This window comes from Scyliorhinus canicula, chromosome 5 (assembly GCF_902713615.1).
Source record: "Scyliorhinus canicula chromosome 5, sScyCan1.1, whole genome shotgun sequence".
Lineage (NCBI taxonomy): Eukaryota > Metazoa > Chordata > Chondrichthyes > Carcharhiniformes > Scyliorhinidae > Scyliorhinus > Scyliorhinus canicula.
In genome coordinates this window covers 38,196,177-38,216,534 of record NC_052150.1, presented here as the reverse complement: position 1 = coordinate 38,216,534, position 20,358 = coordinate 38,196,177, and the positions used below count along the sequence as shown (strand labels likewise).

General features: G+C 47.0%; 1 protein-coding gene across 3 annotated transcripts in view; it reads right to left on the bottom strand.

Annotated features, from left to right (window-relative positions):
- LOC119965605 (hepatocyte cell adhesion molecule-like) overlaps nt 1-20,358 on the bottom strand; it is a 157,793-nt gene that overhangs the window by 18,605 nt on the left and 118,830 nt on the right. For all 3 annotated transcript variants that reach the window (XM_038796390.1, XM_038796391.1, XM_038796394.1), the window contains one exon: nt 11,555-11,635. In XM_038796390.1, the coding sequence (XP_038652318.1) occupies nt 11,555-11,635 (81 nt within the window). The remainder of the gene's footprint in view (nt 1-11,554; nt 11,636-20,358) is intronic.

The window sequence follows — 20,358 nt, the reverse complement described above, 5'->3', positions numbered from 1 at the left end:
ATTCCCAGAATGCATTCCCCAATGGAACAGAGTGCCAGGCATCGTGGCAAAATCGGGGTTGGCGTCGGGTGCTGACCGAACGCCATTCTCCAACCCCTCTCAAGGCGGTGTGAACAAGTTCCACGCCGCAAGCCAGTGGATGCATGGAAATAAAGGCAAATGGATCTATTAAGTGGACCACCGCTCTATGTTCCACCCTCTCATGATTCTCCAGCCCCCGCGGCTAGGAGTCACGTGGGCAAGGTTCATTTGTGGCCTCGGCAATCGTGTATCTGACGTGGTGGACCTCACGGTAAGCCAAGGTCTGGACCACTGTGAGGTCCACCACGCCAGGGCCATGATGGTTGAGACCATCCGAGCCCACATCCCACAAGCACCGAAAATCAGGCCCGACCCCACCCCTGCACCGCACTGCAGTGCCCAACCTCCGGATTGCCGTGGTACCCATCCAAAGTTGCCCAACCCACCCCACAAAGACTTCAATGATAGCGAGACACCCCCACATAGACCCCTGTGAAAGGGAGTCCTCCCGCAGGAACCCTTATGATGGGAGGACCCACTGACTAAAGGGAATCCCTCCCGAGGACCCTGTGACTAAGGGAACACCCCCCCCCCCCCACACACAGACCCTCCACCTCGCTCCTCCATAAAAGATCCCCATGTCGCTTTAATGATTTCTGAAACATTTTCATCCTGATGTGGAATTCCAAAAGAATTCCACAGTCGACCAGGCTAGATGGAATTGAGGTTCAAAAGGAGGAGGTGTTAGCAATTTTAGAAAACGTCAAAATAGATAAGTCCCCTGGGCCAGATGGGATTTATCCTAGGATTCTCTGGGAAGCCAGGGAGGAGATTGCAGAGCCTTTGTCCTTGATCTTTATGTCGTCTTTGTCGACAGGAATAGTGCCGGAAGACTGGAGGATAGCAAATGTTGTCCCCTTGTTCAAGAAGGGGAGTAGAGACAACTCTGGTAACTATAGACCTGTGAGCCTTACTTCGGTTGTGGGTAAAATGTTGGAAAAGGTTATAAGAGATAGGGTTTATAATCATCTTGAAAAGAACAAGTTGATTAGCGATACTCAACACGGTTTTGTGAAGGGTAGGTCATGTCTCACAAACCTTATTGAGTTTTTTGAGAAGGTGACCAAACAGGTGGATCAGGGTAAAGCTGTTGATGTGGTGTATATGGATTTCAGTAAGGCGTTTGATAAGATTCCCCACGGTAGGCTATTGCAGAAAATAAGGAAGTATGGAATTGAAGGTGATTTAGCGGTTTGGATCAGTAATTGGCTAGCTGAAAGAAGACAGAGGGTGGTGGTTGATGGCAAATGTTCATCCTGGAGTTCAGTTACTAGTGGTGTACCGCAAGGATCTGTTTTGGGGCCACTGCTGTTTGTCATTTTTATAAATGACCTGGAAGAGGGTGTAGAAGGATGGGTTAGTAAATTTGCAGATGACACGAAGGTCGGTGGAGTTGTGGATAGTGCTGAAGGATGTTATAGGATACAGAGGTACATAGATAAGCTGCAGAGCTGGGTTGAGAGGTGGCAGATGGAGTTTAATGCGGAAAAGTGTGAGGTGGTTCACTTTGGAAGGAGTAACAGGAATGCAGAGTACTGGGCTAATGGCAAGATTCTTGGTAGTGTAGATGAACAGAGAGATCTCGGCATCCAGGTACATAAATCCCTGAAAGTTGCCACCCAGGTTAATAGGGATGTTAAGAAGGCATATGGTGTGCTAGCCTTTATAAGCAGGGGGATTGAGTTTCGGAACCACAAGGTCATGCTGCAGCTGTACATAACTCTGGTGCGTCCGCACCTGGAGTACTGCGTGCAGTTCTGGTCACCACATTATAGGAAGGATGTGGAAGCTTTGGAAAGGGTTCAGAGGAGATTTACTAGGATGTTGCCTGGTATGGAGGGAAGGTCTTACGAGGAAAGGCTCAGGGAATTGAGGTTGTTTTCGTTAGAGAGGAGAAGGCTGAGAGGTGACTTAATAGAGACATATAAGATAGTCAGAGGGTTAGATAGGGTGGACAGTGAGAGTCTTTTTCCTCGGATGGTGATGACCAACACGAGGGAACATAGCTTTAAATTGAGGGGTGATAGATATAGGACAGATGTCAGAGGCAGTTTCTTTACTCAGAGAGTAGTAGGGGTGTGGAACGCCCTGCCTACAATAGTAGTAGACTCGCCAACTTTAAGGGCATTTACGTGGTCACTGGATAGACATATGGATGAAAATGGAATAATGTAGGTCAGATAGGCTTCAGATGGTTTCACAGGTCGGCGCAACATCGAGGGCCGAAGGGCCCGTACTGCGCTGTAGTGTTCTATGTTCTATGTTCTAAAATTCAGAATCGAACTGTTCCCTAAAATACAGACTTTCCTGGCTTAAATCTAGGTGGCTGTTTCCAATTCAAAGCTTTCACATCTCAGCACTGACACAGAAAGGAATTGGCCATCCGCGCTTTTCCCCACAGCTTTTCCTCAACCCAGTTAAACCTCCTTTCTTGAATAAGTTTTACCCCTTTCACCTTTGTTCCTTTGTCCTCAAACACCACTTTGAACTTAAATTCTCGAAATGCAAAAACCTTGGGCTGGATTCTGCACGCCCGAGTCTAACCGCATGGATCTAACCCCCTGGCCGCCTAAAAGCCCCCCCCCCCCCCCCGCCTTGTGTCCGATCACCCCGCCCTCCACCTGAGTCCGCAGCCACCATGCCAGCATGCTGACCGGCAATAGGTGGTTAGTTCCACGCTGTCAGGAACGCGACCGGTCGGGGGTGGAGTATCGCTGGGCGGGCCTCTGACAATGGCCCGCAGCTGCGCGGTGTAATTCACAGACGCGCAGATATTCAGGGCCCAGAGAATCGCCGGGCCTGATTCCGTCGGGAAAAACTTAACAAACCCCAGCCAACATGGCTTACACAAACAGGACCTCCTTCCCCCGCCCCCTTTCCTCTGGTTTTCCTGACCATACTCGCCCCCCATTACCACCCACCACCCCCCTCCATCCTGGCAGGATCCATCTCTGGCACCAGGGAGGCAAAAGCCAGGACATCAGCCTCTCTGACCCCCTGGGCTCCCGGATCTTCCGACAAGCCAAAGATCGCCGCCTCTGAACTCAGTACCACCCTCACTTTTCATACCTCTGACGTGACATCAGCAAACCCCTGCCAGAAATGCCTCAGCCTCTGACATGCCCAAAACATATGGACATGGTTCACAGGAATCCCCGCACAGCCCCCACACCTATCCTATACTATAATAATAATCTTTATTGTTACAAGTTGGCTTACATTAACATTGCAGTGAAGTTACTGTGAGAAGCCCCTCGTCGCCACATTCCGGCGCCTGTTCGGGTACACAGAGGGAGAATTCAGAATATCCAATTCACCTAAGAGCACGTTTTTGGGGACTTGTGGGAGGAAACTGGAGCACCCGGAGGAAACCCACACAGACACGAAGAGAACTTGCAGACTCCACAGTGACCCAAAGACAGTGACCCAAGCCGGGAATCGCACCTGGGACCCTGGAGCTGTGAAGTTACAGTGCTACCCACTGTGCTACCATCCTCCACTCCCTCAAAGAACCTGCTCAATCGGGCCAGCATCATGTGCGCCCTGTGAACCATCTTAAAAGTTTATCAGGCAGAGCCTGGAACACGACGAGGATGCATTGACTCGCCTCAGGGCCTCCTCCCATAATCCGGCCTCCAACACCCTGTCCAGTTCTTCTTCCAACTTTCTCTTTACCTCCCCTATTGGGGATCTCTCTCACTCCATCAGTTCCTTGTAGATGTCTGAAACCTTCCACTCTCCTACTCTTGACACCACCTGATCCAGTATCTCCTGGGACAGCAGGTGCGGGAAGGTCGAAACCTGTCTCCGCACAAAGTCCCTCACCTGCAGAAACCGGAACCCATTCCCACCTGGCACCTGAAACTCCTCCTCCAACCTCATGAAGCCCTCATCAATAAAAAGATCTCCAAATCTCTTGATCCCCGCTCGCTGCTACCTCCAGACACCCCCATTGAACCCCCCCAGGGTGAACCGGTGGTTGCAACATAATGGTGCTCACATCGACGCTCCTTCCAGTCCCATGTGCTGCCGCCACTGTCTCCACACCCTCAGGGCTGCCACTACTACCTGCTTGTGGAGTACCTGGCTGGCGAGAACAGCAGGGGTGTTCCAAACAGTGCCTCCAAACCCGTGTCTTTACATGAAGCCACTTCCACCTGCTCCCAAACCAACCCCTCCCCCACTATACGCTTCCTCACCATTGCTATAGTCGCTGCCCAATAATAATTTATAAAATTCGGAAGAGCCAGCCCCCCCATTCCAGCAACACCTTCCTCACCCGCGGGGTTTTACCCGCCCAAACAAATCCTGAGTGCACCACATTTACTTTTTAAATGAACGCCTTTGGGATAAAAATTGGAAGGCTCTGAAAGATGAACAAAAACCTGGGGAAAACAGTCATTTTCAGTCTGTACCTGCCCGCCAATGACAGCGTAAGCACATCCCACCTCCAAAAGTCTGTTCTACCAACCAACCCAATTTCAGCTTGTGTAGCTGCTCCCATTCCTGTGCCACCTGGATACCCAAAGCTCCCCCTACCACCTTGAACGGCATCTTCCCCAATCTCGTCTCCTGCCCCTCCCCTAAATCACAAAGACCTCACTCTTGCCCATATTCCATTTCTACCCCGTAAACCGACCAGAGTATGGTTAATTAAAATAACACATGCAAGTTTTAGTACGTTTAAATAAAGAGGGTAATTTCTTCATGCATTGATCCCGAAAGTCCAAAATTACCCAATCACTCAGCATTGACATGAATGCACGTATGCAAATCTTTATTGTCACAAGTAGGCTTACATTAACACTTGATGCACCATCAATTGGACACGAGACGAAGATGAGATCCAAACAAAAGGCTTTAATGCACAATTTGTGTGCCCGGCAGCAGACGTACAGAAGAATGGCCGACTGCCGGGAAGCACGGGTTCTTATATCCCGCTATGTAGGCGGAACTACCTGCCTCTCAGCCAATCGGCTGACAGGCACATGAATTACCCGGGCCAATGGGCAGTGAGTCGTCTGCACCAATAGCAGCTCATTTCTAAGGTACCGTAATACCCCTAGTCATACTCCACATTCACCCCTTGTTGAAAAAGAAGCGGGGGGTGGGAAACGCAGGCATGAGGGCGGGGGTGGTGTCCCGTGAGTACGTGAGACTGGTAGTATGACTAGAGATGTTTAGGTCGTACCGTCGCATCGATAATGGCTGCCTACCGACCCGTAACTTATGTGCAAAAGGAAAAACAACAACTATGCACAGTGTGCACAATTTGGGGGGGGGGGGGGGGGGGGGGGGGAATGGGTAAACAGGTAGGCAGAAGTCCACCAGTAGGTCACATCGGTTCAATCAGTCGAGTGGGCTCCTTCGATGTCCTGCTTGACCTGCGCAACAGTGTCGGTGACGTCGGAGCGGTGGTCGTCCGTGACTCCGGGAGCGGCAATCTTGTTTATGTGTCCGTACCCCTGGTCGGAGCTAGCGGGGGCCAGGCCGGGGGAGGGGGTTCCTGCCCGCTGAGCTGTGGGTGCGTCGGTGCTGGGGGCAGTGGGGGTCGGGGGGAGGGTGCTGGTGTTGGGGGGTGTGGCTGAGATCCGGCGGGCGCCAGGTCCCGGAGGGAGACCGTGTCCTGTCGGCCGTCGGGATACTCCACATACGCGTATTGCGGATTCGCGTGGTGTAGCTGGACTCTTTCGACCAACGGGTCCGACTTGTGCACCCGTACGTGTTTCCGAAGCAGAATGGGCCCGGGGTAGCCAGCCAGGTCGGGAGCGGAGTCCCTGAGGAAGACTTCCTGGGAAAAACAAGAAGACGTTCGTGAGGCGTTTGGTTAGTGGCGGTACAGAGAAGTGACCGGATTGAGTGGAGGGTGTCTGGGAGGACCTTTTGTCAGTGGGAGACTGGGAGATTTCTGGACCGTAGGGCCAGCAGGACGGTCTTCCAGACCGTACCGTTCTCCCTCTCGACCTGCCCATTACCCTGGGGGTTGTTACTGGTCGTTCTGCTGGAGGCGATGCCCCTGCTGAGCAGGAATTGACGCAGCTCGTCGCTCATAAATGAGGACCCCCGATCGCTATGAATCTATGCGGGGTAACCGAACAGGGAGAAGATGGTATGCAGGGATTTGATAATGGTGGTTATGGTCATGTTGGGGCAGGGGATGGCAAAAGGGAAACAGGAGTACTCGTCAATCACGTTGAGGAAGTACGTGTTGCGGTTGTTGGAGGGGAGGGGACCCTTGAAGTCCATGCTGAGATGTTCAAAGGGGCGGGAAGCCTTTATCGGGTGCGCTCATTCAGGGCGGTAGAAGTGCGGCTTGCACTCCGTGCAGATATGGCAGTCCCTGGTCACTGTCCTGACCTCCTCGATGGCGCCCGGTGATCACTCGTGGCGGTGGGGAGTGGGGGCAGCGAGGTCCACGGGCCGCGCGGGGCGTGTCAGGAGTGCAGGGGGGGGGACCCGCGGTCACTGCTCAGGACAGCAGCGACCGCATTTGACTGGCAAACGGACGCAAAATGGCCCTTTTTGCCGCAGCTTTTACAGGTTGCAGTACGGGCCGGGCAGCGCTAGCAGGGGTGCTTGGCCTGGCCACAAAAGTAGCAGTGGGGCCCCGTGGGTTTATCGGGGCTGCCGCGCGGTCGGGAGCATACCCGTGGGTGTTGTGATTAGCGACATCGAGAGAGGAGGCGAGGGCCTGTGCCTCGGTGAGGCTTAAAGTTTCTTTCTCTAAGAGTCTCTGGTGGATCTGGGAAGATTGAACACCCGCAACGAAAGCGTCTCTAATTAAAAGTTCGGTGTGTTCGGCCGCAGAAACTTGTGGGCAGGCGCAGTTTCTCCTCAGAACAAGGAGGGCCCGGTAGAATTCGTCTAAAGACTCACCAGGGAATTGCTGTCTCGTGGCCAGCAAGTGCCGTGCGTAAACCTGGTTCACCGGCCGGATGAAATGTCCCTTAAGCAAGTCCATGGCTGCGTCATAGTCTGTTGTGTCCTCTATGAGCGTGTACACGGCGGTGCCAACGCACGAGTGGAAGATATGCAGTTTTTGTTCCCTCGCCGGGCAGTTTTTCGGCTTTGCTCAAGTAACTATTGAAACACGCCAGCCAGTGTTTAAATGCTGCTGTTGCATTTCATAGAATTTCATAGAATTTACCGTGCAGAAGGAGGCCATTCGGCCCATCGAGTCATCGAAAGTTTGCTGCGTGCGGGCTGAGGCGAAGGCACTCCGGCTTGGTACGAAGCTCCATCCTTTAAAAACTTGTGCATTAAATTGATGCACCATCAATGGACACGAAACGTAGATGAGATCCAAACGATAGGCTTTAATGCACAAGATGTGTGCCCGGCAGCAGACGTACAGAAGAAAGGCCGACTGCCAGGACGCACGGGTTCTTGTATCTCACCTTGTAGGCAGAGCTACCAACCTCTCAGCCAATCGGCTGAGAGGCACATGACTTCCTCAGCCAATCGGCTGAGAGGCACATCCCGGGCCAATGGGCAGCGAGTCCTCTGCACCAATAGCAGCTCACTTCTAAGGTACTGTAATACCCCTAGTCATACTACCACAACACTGCAATGAAGTTACTGTGAAAATCTCCTAGTCGCCACACTCAGGCACCTGTTCGGGAACACAGAGGGGGAAAACCGGAGCACCCGGAGGAAACCCACGCAGACACGGGGAAGAACATGCAGACACCACACAGACAGTGACGCAAGCCGGGAATTGAACGTGGGACCCTGCTGCTGTGAAGCAACAATGCTACCCACTGTGCTACTGTGCCGCCCTCTTTCTCATGTCCATGACATCTTTGTCAATCTCTCAACTCTGACCGATCACTGACTTTTCATTCTTCCCCAATCCCCTGTCCAAGTATATAAGTAATCACATTTCTATCCCTTTTCAGTTCTGTAAAAGAATCAAATGGATCGAAACATTAACTGTATTTCTCTCTCCAATGATGCTGTCAGACTTGCTGAGTTTATCCAGCATTTTATTTCAGATTTTCAGCATCCGCAGTATTTCGCTTTTATTTGAAACAAGGCACTCTAATGAGTTCCCTTTCCTTTCCTCAGAGTGCTAAGTTGTGAACTGTTCTCTACTGCTGTCAAGCGCAAGCTGATCATCACTGTTCAGTATTTGTATTGACATTTCGATTGCTCCATGCATGACAAGATTGGCCTTTTCATCAATCTCATAAATAGGGGACATGCCATGTTCTCAAGGAACAAGCTTGACAGAAATCGGGAATATCAAAGCTATCTTGTGGAATAATGCTGAGATCATTGTTAGTTGTGTATTGCTCATAATAATCAACGGGTTAAGATCTGGATGTGAAAAGTTCCCAGCCTACCTCAAATTACCCTGGAAGGGCAAAAAGACCGCAAATAATAATAATAGCTTATTGTCACAAGTAGGCTTCAATGAAGTCACTGTGAAAAGCCCCTAGTTGCCACATTCCGGCGCCTGTTCAGGGAGGCCGGTACGGGAATTGAACCGTGCTGCTGGCCTTGTTCTGCATTACAAGCTAGCTATTTAGCCCACTGTGCTAAACCAGCCCCAAATATTTGTACAACAGGTGAAGCTAGTCATTTCACACCACTGGTCCCACAAGTCGTGTGTTCTTCTAACAAATTGCTGCCATCAAGCGAAAATGATGGTCTGCTTACCACCCAAATGGATAATGTGGTATAAGAAGTTCAATGCCAATGCACTCGAGGATCAATTCGCCATATTGAAAATGCGGCCTATTCGGCAGTGCCTTTTTATCACCGGACTGCTTCACGTTGTTCGGCATTTTCTCTCCAATACTTATCCAAAAGTCTTCCAGGGACATACTACCATAGAACATAGAACATTACGGCGCAGTACAGGACCTTCGGCCCTCGATGTTGCGCCGTCCTGTGAAACCCTTCAAAAGTTCCTCTACACTATTCCCTTATCGTCCATATGCCTATACAATGACCATTTGAATGCGTTTAGTGTTGGCGAATCCACTACTGTTGCAGGCAGGGCATTCCACGCCCATACTACTCTCTGAGTAAAGAACCTACCTCTGACATCTGTCCTATATCTATCTCCCCTCAATTTAAAGCTATGTCCCCTCGTGCTGGACATCACCATCCGAGAAAAAAGACTCTCGATGTCCACCCTATCTAATCCTCTGATCATCTTGTATGCCTCAATTAAGCCACCTCTTAACCTTCTTCTCTCTAACAAAAACAGCCTCAAGTCCTTCAGCCTTTCCTCATATGATCTTCCCTCCATACCAGGCAACATTCTTGTAAATCTCCTCTGTACCCTTTCCAATGCTTCCACATCCTTCCTATAATGTGGCGACCAGAACTGCACACAATACTCCAAATGAGGCCGCACCAGAGTTTTGTACAACTGCAACATGACCTCATGGCTCCGAAACTCAATTCCTCTACCAATAAAAGCTAACACACCGTACGCCTTCTTAACAACCCTCTCAACCTGGGTGGCAACTTTCAAACATTAACTTTTCTCTTCTTCAGCTGTCTGATCTCAGTCTATTATTGTAAATTGGGAATTGTATTTGAAATCCAAATTTGGGAGGAACTACCAAGGAAGAATGGTATCCTGAATTCATGTTAATTGCTTTGAATAACTGGAACCTAATCACCGTGTCTTCATAGATAATGAACAGAAACTTCAGACTTTGCTCAGGGGTGCTGAAGGTTTTTGTAGCTACCGTGCCCACAGAAATCAAACTAATAGTTTTTTGGTTTGGAATTGTATTATATTATTCATTGAATTAAGGAAGCTTTTTTTAAAAATCAACACAAAGACAGAAGATAATGTCACATAATGAACATGACTGCATATTCTGATACAAAATAGTGAAAATCAAACAGCATCCCTGAAAATCAAAAAAAAGCCCTGAAAAATCAAAAGCAGCCATCAGGAAAATGAATCTAGGCAGTTCTTTTCTCAAAAAAGGGCTTTCAAAAAAATGTATTCTGACCCCTGGTGCCATCAGTCCTTTGGTATCCTCTCCAACTATGCTACTTTATGGGGAGCTGAATTTTGCATCGAGGCCACAGGTCCCAACATGGTGACTGGAAGTTAGGGCTTCTTCTGTTTGGGATCCGTGGGGATCAGTCAGCCACACACCATCTTCTGTAGGTCAGCCAGGTGTCGGGCAGAGAGGTCAACCACTGAGAGTCCGGAGTTAGAATGAGAGGCAGGGCCAAGTGATTTAATCATATTTAAAGGGCTTCCTGCACTGAATGTCATCGAGACTTCCTGAAAAAATGTGAAATTGAAGGAAACCTACAGGCAGAAGGAAACCTGGGTGACTTTAAACAGTTTCTTGTGCAGGCTCTCTAGGCTGAAAGGACAAGGCAGGAAGTCCTTTCCGGAGGAGATTGCTGACCTCCCACTGCCTGTGGCTGGACCTCTAGCCTCTCTGCTGCTCAAGCTTATCAACACCGGCTCTGAAGTCTGCATGGTATCTCTCAGCCCCAATGAGACTGGCGGCATGCCTCTGTAACACTGGAAATCCCCACCCTGAACTTCCCCTGACTTGTTTTTCTCCTCGCTGCTCCACCGTCCCTGATGAGAAAAGAAAGGTAGAGGTTCAAGTGAAGCATAAAGACCAGCATCGACTGGCAGGCCAAATAGCCTATTTTTATGTGTTATATCCAATGTAATCCCTGGCACTTCTGGTTGGCCCTGTGGATGGTAGTCAGAGGTAGTCAGCAACGATTTTCTCCTCGTTTGCTGCCTCCTTTTACCCATTGAGGCTCAGACCAGTGATTCCGTCTGCAAAATAGAAAAATCCTGTAGAATTGCTCTCAATTGACCAATTAATTTCCAGAATTGTCTACCCACCCCATCCTTGGGCAACGTCCTCCCATATTAGCCACCACCAACGTGGAAAATGCAGAAATGATGTGAAGACGTTTGGCTTCCGGTTCAATGCCTTCTATTCCAAGGCTATCCAAATGTGGAGGTATTACTGGAGGCAGATGGGGGAGGGTACAAAACATATGCCTAAAACATGCTGGACAGGATTGAAGCTTCCATTGATACAGCAGTATGATGGTGTAGTGGCAATGTCACTGAACTAGAAGATCAACCTTATGCTGTGAAGATGTGGATTCAAATGGCATCTGGTGGAGTTCAATTAATAAATGTGAAGTATCAAACTGGTGGTTGTCACTGTGGTTACTATCACTGTTTTACTGTTTTAGTGAACTCATTTAGTTCACTAATGTCGTTTCGGGAAGGAAATTGGCAATCCTCACTCAATCTGACCTACATGTGACTGGACCCACTGCAATGTGTTTGTCTCTTAAATGCGTTTAGCAATAGCCTAGCAAACGATTCAGTTCAAGGGCACTTATGGCTGGGCAACAAATGGTGGCTTTTCCAGCGACACCCACAACCATGAAATCATTTAAAAACTCAAAATTCAACTGCAATATTGTTGCTGCTCACATTATGAATACTCACTGTTTTGGTGTTCTCTGTAAATTGGCACAGCTGAAATGATCACACAAAAGATTCCATACACCAAAAAAAAATTATGATGCTCTGTAAATAAAATTCAAAGATTTAACATAGAGAGTACATACACAAGTTGATGGTCTGTCTTGACAAGGACAATTTACTTGCTATTTGAATTTAGTACTGGGAAATGCCAGAATTCCAGTGGAATTGACTGCTCCCTTTCACCATCCCAGCATAACATTTTGCACTGATATTAATGAGAAGGAATAAAACGTTGGTGCGATTGGATATTGTGGTGCACAGACTGGAGTACAGACACAGGCTGTGACTGGTGAGCTGCAGTACCACCCTCTGTGGTATAGAGGGAGGTATTCATAAAACCAAGAACAAACACAAACTGCAGAAACTATTAGAAACATGCTCCTATTGTGAGGGAGGTCTCCAGGCCAATAAGTAATCCAACAAGGATACATTTACTCACGGCTGGGAGGCCAAACAGGCTGAATGGTAAGACGGATGACGACAGGATTTGGATTTATTTCTTGTGGCATTGGGGAGAGGCAATGGTGCAGTGTTGCTGAACTAGTAACTCAGAGACCCAGGATAATGATCTGGAGACCTGGGTTTGAATCCCACTACACCTATTATGATGAGATTTAAACTGAATAAAATCTGGAATTAAAAGTCGAATAATGACCATGAAACCATTGTCGTACAAACCCATCACTAATGCTCTTTAGTGAAGAAAATCTACCATCTTTACCTGGTCTGGCATTCATGTGACTCCAGACCCACAGAAATGTGGTTGACTCTTAAGTGCCCACTCAGTTGTATTTAACTGCCGCAAAGAAAGCAAAAAAAAGGAAATCAGATGGACCACCCAGCGTCGACCAAGAAATGACAACGACAAATCCAGCCCTGTTGACCCTGCAAAGTCTTTCTTACTAACATCTGCTGTCTCGTAAACTAGTCATACTCACCAGACACCACCATCACCATTCCTAGGTATATGCTGTCCCACCAGCAGAACTGACCAAACAGAGAAGGCAACACCATGTTATACAGTCGGAAGGGAGTTACCTGGGAGTCTTGAATATCAACTCTGAACCCCATGAGGTCTCATGGCACCAGGTCAACCATGAGCAAGAAAACAATCTGCTATCCCTCCTCAGCTGATTAATCAGTACTCCCCCATGTTGAACAGCACTTGAAGGAAGCACTGAGGGTGGCAAGGTGCAAGATTGTACTCTGGCTGCGGGACTTCAATGTGAGGTGGTCAATGGGATTTAAGAGACTCAATTGAGATCACTAAACACTAACACCTTGCAAGCCATTTAAAAAAATTCATTTATGGGGTTGGGCGCCACTGGCCACCGGAGAATCGTCGCCAATTGCGCTGGCGCAGTCGCCGGTTGGGGGCCGTTAAAAGCGGCCCCTGCAGCGATTCTCCGCGCTTGACGGGCCGAGTGCCCGCTGATGTCGTTTGTGTGTGGTTCTACCTGGCGGGACATTGGCGTTCTGGCTGCGGGGGCCATCCTGATGAGGGGGCGGGGGGAGCAGACTCCGGGGGAGCCTCCCTGGTGGCTAGGCGCGCAGTCGGGGGCAACTGATTAGCGGGCGCGGTCATTCCCGGGGGGGGGGGGGGGGGGGGGCTATGTTCCTTCACGCCGGGCCCTTGTAGAACTCTGGAATATTGCCCTGGGGCCGGCGCAGAGACGGCCTTGGCGTGCAATATTTCTTCTGGCTTCCTTGTTCCGGTATCTGTACTGCCTGTAGTTGCAACATCTGTACACATAGCTTCAACTAGTGACAGGGAATCAGATATTCCTTCAAGCATAAATGACTTGGTTTCTGAAGCACATCCTGTAAATGAACCTATGCAAGAAAATGAAAGATCAATTACTGGAATCTTCCAATATCCATCACGAGCAAAGCTAAAACAGTTTTTTGCTGAACATCCACTTCAGCCACTTGATGATCTGCCATTTGATGCTCGTTTGTATGAGAGAAAAATTATGAATGATTCAGTCCCAAGAAAATGGCTAACATATAACAAAGAAAATCGATGCTTATATTGTTCATACTGCTTAGCCTTTGAGTTTCCCAACACTTGTAATCCATCACCCTTTGTGCGTGGCTTTAGTGACTACAGGCGTATTAGCCAGAGCTTGACTTTACATGAATCAACAACACATGTCAGAAATGCTCAGCAATATATCAGTGTGGTTAATGATGGCACCTTAGATAAATTTTTTGCAGCATCACTAATTAAAAGGAAAGAAGAAGTATTGAAGCAGAGAAGTATTGTCATGAGGATTATAGACATCATAAAGATGTTAGGCAAGCAAGCACTTCCTTTTTGAGGTCACAGAAATGAATCGGCCTACACTCTAGATAATGAGGTTCTGAATCATGGCAATTTTTTAGCTACAGTGCAGTTGATGGCAAAATATGACCCCATTATGGCAGCTCACGTTTCTGCAGTGCAAAACAAGTCTAAACAAAGAATCAAACGATTAGAGCAACAAGGAAAGGCTCAAAGTAAAGGCTGTGGTGGACTTGTTACATACCTGAGTAAAACAACTATAAACATGTTAATCAAAATTATGAAGAATATGATACAAGAAAGAATTAGTCATGAAGTTTCTCAAGCAAAATATTATTCTATTCAGGTTGATTCAACACAAGATAATTCATCCATCGATCAGTTTTGCATTATTATTCGGTATGTGCTTAAAGGTATTATCTGTGAGCGACAACTTTCAGTTGTGCCAAGTAATGATGGTACAGGACAGGGACATTTTGATCTATTGATTGAAACATTACAGCATCTTAAAATTGACCCCCAAAAATGTTTATCTGATAGCACAGATGGCGCTGCAAGCTACCATGGCCAGTATAATGGTTTACAAAGTAAAATTGCTGATGTAGCTGATCAACATGTTCATATACGGTGCTATGCCCATGTCTTGAATTTGGTGATAACTGAAACAACAAAATGTTGTGTGCCTGCAGTTTCTTTTTTCAATTTGCTCCAGAATATAGCAACTTTTGTGAAAGCATCATACAAGAGAATGGTTGTATGGATAGAAGTTGTTGGAAAACATCTAGGACAAGAAAAAATGAAATGATTAAAGCTAATTGGTGAGACCAGATGGCCAGGAAAATCCAATGCAGCAACAACTATATTTGGACGTTTTGATGATGCCGTTGCCAGTACTTTCCTAAATCTATTGACATGCTTATCAATGATACAAGATTCAGAAAAGTTTGATGCAAAAACAAAACATGAAGCAAATGTTTTACTTCAAAGTCTTCTAAAGTTTGAAACCATATTGACAGCATTTACTTACTTGTATATATTTGAAACTACAACCCCGTTGTCAAGTTATCTACAGACAAGTGGTTTAGATATGTTTATTGCATGGAGTTTGGTAGATTCAGCTACAACAAAGTTGAAGGAACAGACAAGAACATTTGATAACGTTCACAGCAAGGCTTTCGAATTTGTAAATAAATGTAATGACAGGATTTCACAGATGAATATGGATGAAAATCAAACATTGGAAATTGATGCGTTGGAAACAGCATTGCCAGTTAAGATGCAGAGGAAGAAGAAAAGAATGGCAGATGAGCTTATTGATGATGAAAGAAATTCCTCAGATTCTCTAGCTGATTTTCGAGTAAATGTGTTTAACCTAATAATGGATCGCATTGTCCAGTCACTAGAATCACGCTTTGTACAACACAAACAGTTGTATAATGATTTGTCCTGCTTGGACCCAGCAAAGTTTAAAACTATTGCAGAGAAGGGCCTTGAAGATGAAGCATTGGAAGGTATTATTAAGCTGTTTCAACAAATCAGCAAAGATCAAGTAATATTGGAATTGTTTTCTTTTGCTTCAAACTTTGATGTATTAAAGCTATTGCTTAATGATGGTGAGAATATGGATTCCAGTTGCAATAATTGTAAAATTTGCAGCACTTGCCCATCGTGTGTACTAAAAATTCTGGCATCCAACAGACTTCATGACAAGGCATAAGAAATCCTGTCATTATGAACTTTATAAAGTCATCGGCACACTATCAGTTACTCAAGTCCAATGTGAGAGGACATTTTCAAAGCTAAAGATCATAAAGACAAGGTTAAGAAATTCGCTGTCTGAGGAGAATTTGGAATCATACATGTTGCTATCCATTGAAAAGGAATTGTTAGATGAATTGGATGCAGAAGCAATTATTGGCAGATTCGCACAATCATCTAGCGAACACAAACGATTTCTCTTAATATAGTGGACTGCATGCAATGCTATTGTGCTTTTGAACTATCTGTTAATGTGTAAATTGTGCAGTAAACTATTTAAAAATATCAACCAATTACTTAAAATTAAAAAAAAATTAAAAATTCAATTATAACATTCTGTATAATTTGGTATCTACTGCCAGTAATATGTACAGTACATGTACACTGTAATTACTAAGAAATACACATTTTTCCACAAAAATTTTAATTGTACCCTTTTTTCCATATGTATTTTTTGAAAATTTTATTTATTCGTTATGAAAATTAAATAGCATTGTAGTTGTGGGTGGGCCCCCTTTGTCTCCTGGCAACCAATATTTTTAGACCCAGTCCGCCAGTGCCTGGAGCATTCTGTCAGTATGTTCTGCGTGTGCAGGCCTCATTGTGTTGGCCTCTGGAGGAGTCTGCATGTCCACTGGTGTCGGGGGAGGGAGCCTGTGCCAGAAGTCGGATGACTGAAATGCTGTGTCATCTGTTGGTGCTGGTTCCAATACCTGTAGGAGGTGACAGTGGTTGCGTACATAATGGGTACTGTCTGAGGCTACCATGTAACTGAAGCATGGCCGTGTATCATCGGCAACAGGTCATGGCTATGTGCAGTCTGAATCCTGACCGTTTGACCAGGTCTGTAGGAATCTCAATCATGATGTGTTTTGCTTCTCAATCTGCATTGCATGAGAACGTCTTTCACATTGGTTTCAGGTTTGGGCTGCAGCAGAACCTTAGCAATAGGAATCATAGGCCCATAACTTCCTCAGAGTGGCAATCTCCAGCAGATTTCTACAATCGACAGAATTGTCCACCTTGCTATTCCAAAGCCCATGACTTGCCCAACTTTCCTCAGGCTGGATGAGACAAGAGCTGCAAAGTGCGCCTTGGCTGCATTGGCATGGAGAAGGAAACCCACCCCCCCCTTTTTTTACGGCACTACCTAGAGGTGTTTATCAGGGGGGTGGGAGGGCCAGACCGGGAGAGAGAGTCGAACCAGGGAGGTGGGGGTGGAGATGGAGTGCTGGGTCCCCTGGGGGGTTGTGTATGTGCGGGGTGTTCCGTTCAAGAATGGATCAGGGTTTCGCAAATAGTTACTCTGGAGTTAGAAACGTTTATTTCCTTCTAACTCTTTCAGGGTAATTATCAGGGTAAAACTAGTAGAACCATCTAAAATTAGCAATTTAAACTGCTTCTGTAGGATGATTCCCAAGCCAGTGCAATTGTCTTAAGGTAGTCCTTACATGGGAACTTCCGAGAGGGATTCCCCAGCGCATCGTTGGGATACACCCTAAATTTGACCCAGGGGAACCAGGAGGTTATAGGCTGGAGTCCTGGTGCCTAGAAAGTGTCATTGTGCTGATGAGGGCAGGTCCTGTTGTGATAGGCTTCGCGAGAAGATGCTTGGCTGAGCATACCGCCCGTTCCCCCAGAACATTTGACTGGGTATAGGGACCCGCTTGTGATATGCTCAAAGGCTCATGTGTGTGCAAAGTTACAAAATTCAGTGGGGATGACTTGGCGAATGATGGCGGGCTTCTCTGTCCCGCCGCACCAGATTTCTGTTGGGAAACTCCCGTCAAAGCGGAGAATCCCGATGGCGGAGAATTCAGCCCGTTGTCTGTCCTGAGTCTCTGCAGGTTGCCATGTGTGGCAAAATGTCTCTTGAGCTTGATGATGGCTGTTCAATCATCACGTTTGGCAGGTAGCCAAATAAAAATCACCCGGAATACAAATCAACTAAGACTAAATGCTGCTAACCATTCCACTTGAAGTTATCAAGTGCTGTGATTGACCAAGCGAGGTCTAGGACCTCAAGTAAATATAGTGGTTCTTTTGCTTAAGTACATTGGTGGTTCTCATCTGGAAATTTCCCTTTCCATGTCTGCATATATGGAGGACCAGAATTGTGATTCCTTGGCACTATATCTAGTTGCTTCCAACCCATGGGTGTCCGTGATGAAGTGGCTGGGTGTAATACCTTTGATAAGAAATAGGTATGAAGAATCGCTCACCACTCAGTATAGTCCATCTTGTATGTTTAGTTAATCTCTGATGGCTATCTGTCGTAGAGCATTATTTTGTCTGAATCTGGCTTTAACCAACGGCTGAGTAGATGGCCCACATAAAACCTGGTTGACCCTGAATATACATTTTGCAGGATTAATCTTCAGCTGTGTGGTCCTGATTCTGTCAGGGATGAGACGTTCATCATGTTCTTGCACAGTATGACCCCAGACCAGGATGTCATCAACAATGATCTTGCAAGGTTGGCCTGCAATGAGTTGCTCCATGCACTGCTGGAAAACCTCTCTGCTAGTGGCGATGACATAGAACATCCAAAGAAAATGATATCTGTCTCCCGGAGAGATGAATGTGGTTAGTTTTGAGGATTCTTCATCAAACAGGATCCGTTCGAACCTACATTTCGCATTGAGGATGCTGAACACCTTAGTATTTAGCATGTCTGCAATCATCTGTTAGACTGCCTTCAGAGAGCAATGAGATGAGAAACACCTTGTTCAAGTGTGCAAGGTCAATGCATATTCCGACCATAAGAAGTCTTACAACACCAGGTTAAAGTCCAACATGTTTGTTTCAAACACTAGCTTTCGGAGCATTGCTCCTTCCTAAGGCTCCTTCCTCACCTAAGGAGCAGTGCTCCGAAAGCTAGTGTTTGAAACAAACATGTTGGACTTTAACCTGGTGTTGCAAGACTTTACTGTGCTCATCCAGTCCAATGCCCGCATCTCCACATCATGGCTATTCCGACCATGCTATATTTCTTTACTGTGGCCACCATTGCTAAAGCCCATTCTGTGGCCTCATCTATAGGAGTTATGATACTTAATACTGTCATTGCAGGGGCTGTTTTAGCTCACTCAGCTAAATCGCTGGCTTTTAAAGCAGACCAAGCAGGCCAGCAGCTCGGTTCGATTTCCGTACCAGCCTCCCCAAACAGGCGCCGGAATGTGGCGACTAGGGGCTTTTCAAAGTAACTTCATTGAAGCCTACTCGTGACAATAAGCGATTTTCATTTCATTTCATTAACTACTTTCTGCTTCATTGCTATTAGTACTCTTACTAGAGCAGAGACTGTTGATGGCACAGAATCATACAGTATTACAACTCCGTCATTCAGTCATCAGCCATGATTGAATGGCGGAGCAGACTCGATGGGCCGAGTGGCCTAATTCTGCTCCTATGTTTTATGGTCTTATGGTAGCGTGTCAATTTCACAGTGGAAGAGGTCTTTGTATGCTACCATCTCTGGAGCTTGGTGTTTTAGAGCAGGCATCATCAAACTCAGGGGCGCGACCTGCAGGTGGTATCTGGAGGGTCGCGGAACTATCTGTCGCGACGCTCCCGATCGCGAAAATCTGTGCGCAATGGCCAGCTGCAAGCGGCCTTCAAAATGGTCACGAACATGTAAAAAAAATGCATCCGCACTGCCCATGCATGCCAGATCACCGGCGCGCATGAGCAAAACTATGAGCATGCGTGCCGATGATCAGGCATTCACGCACAGTGCGGCCGCTTTTTTTTAACGGTCGCAGCTTTTTGTTTTACAAGTTCGGGGGGGGGGTTTATTCATTTATTTTATTCATTAAATTTTTATTTTTTTCATTTATTTTGTTCATTTTATTTTATTTTACAAGTTCGGGGGAGGGGGGTTTATTTGATTACGTTTTACAGGAAAAAAATGCAGAACTTTGGACAGATGGAGACTCCATACTTTCCGACACCGGAAGGCTTCACCTACATCCAACAGGTCCCATTGCTGGAGCGTATACAAGGGACAAAGGGACCCAAAACCATTTCCTCCATTTTTGTCAGCTGCAAACAAGGTAAGAGAAAATGGTGGGTCGCACAGGTCAGCCGGCGGGGGTCGCAAAGGTCGGCTGGGTTGGGTCCTGAAAGTTGGCCGGTTGGTAAAAATGGGTCCCCGGAAAAAAAGTTTGAAGAACACTGTTTTAGAGCAAGCACTTCTGGACTAAGTTGAATGAGCCCCAGTGTAATGCTGTCCAAAAGTCCTAATAGTGGCCTGCATTCTGATCAACTATATGAAACTTGAAACTGTGCTGTGTTCAGTGGAGGGTAGCTACACTCAAGTACCAGTCAATGTGAAATGCGTCTAGATGGGGTCTGCGAGGCCAGCAGGGGTGAGAGTGTGGTGGGGGCCAGGTCCAATGGCGACCCGGCAGCACTTTTAGAGGTGGCTACCAGAGGCCACTGAAGACATTGGAGGAGTTAGAGGGAAGTCTGCACATAAGGCGGCAGTGGCATCCAGCAGGCACCCCAGCCAGGAGGGCCCCTATATCTCAGATTACTTTCCATGTGCTTTTGTGGAGGCAGTGACTGCCAGGAGGGAGGCCCCATTTCATCATGAAAGCCTGGCCAGAGGTGGCAGCTGATGTCAGTGGACATGATCTGGTCCAGCGCACATGTATACAGTGCCAGAAAAAGTACAACTATCTTTTCAGTTCAGCATGGTCTGGTGTGGAGAACTGAGGAA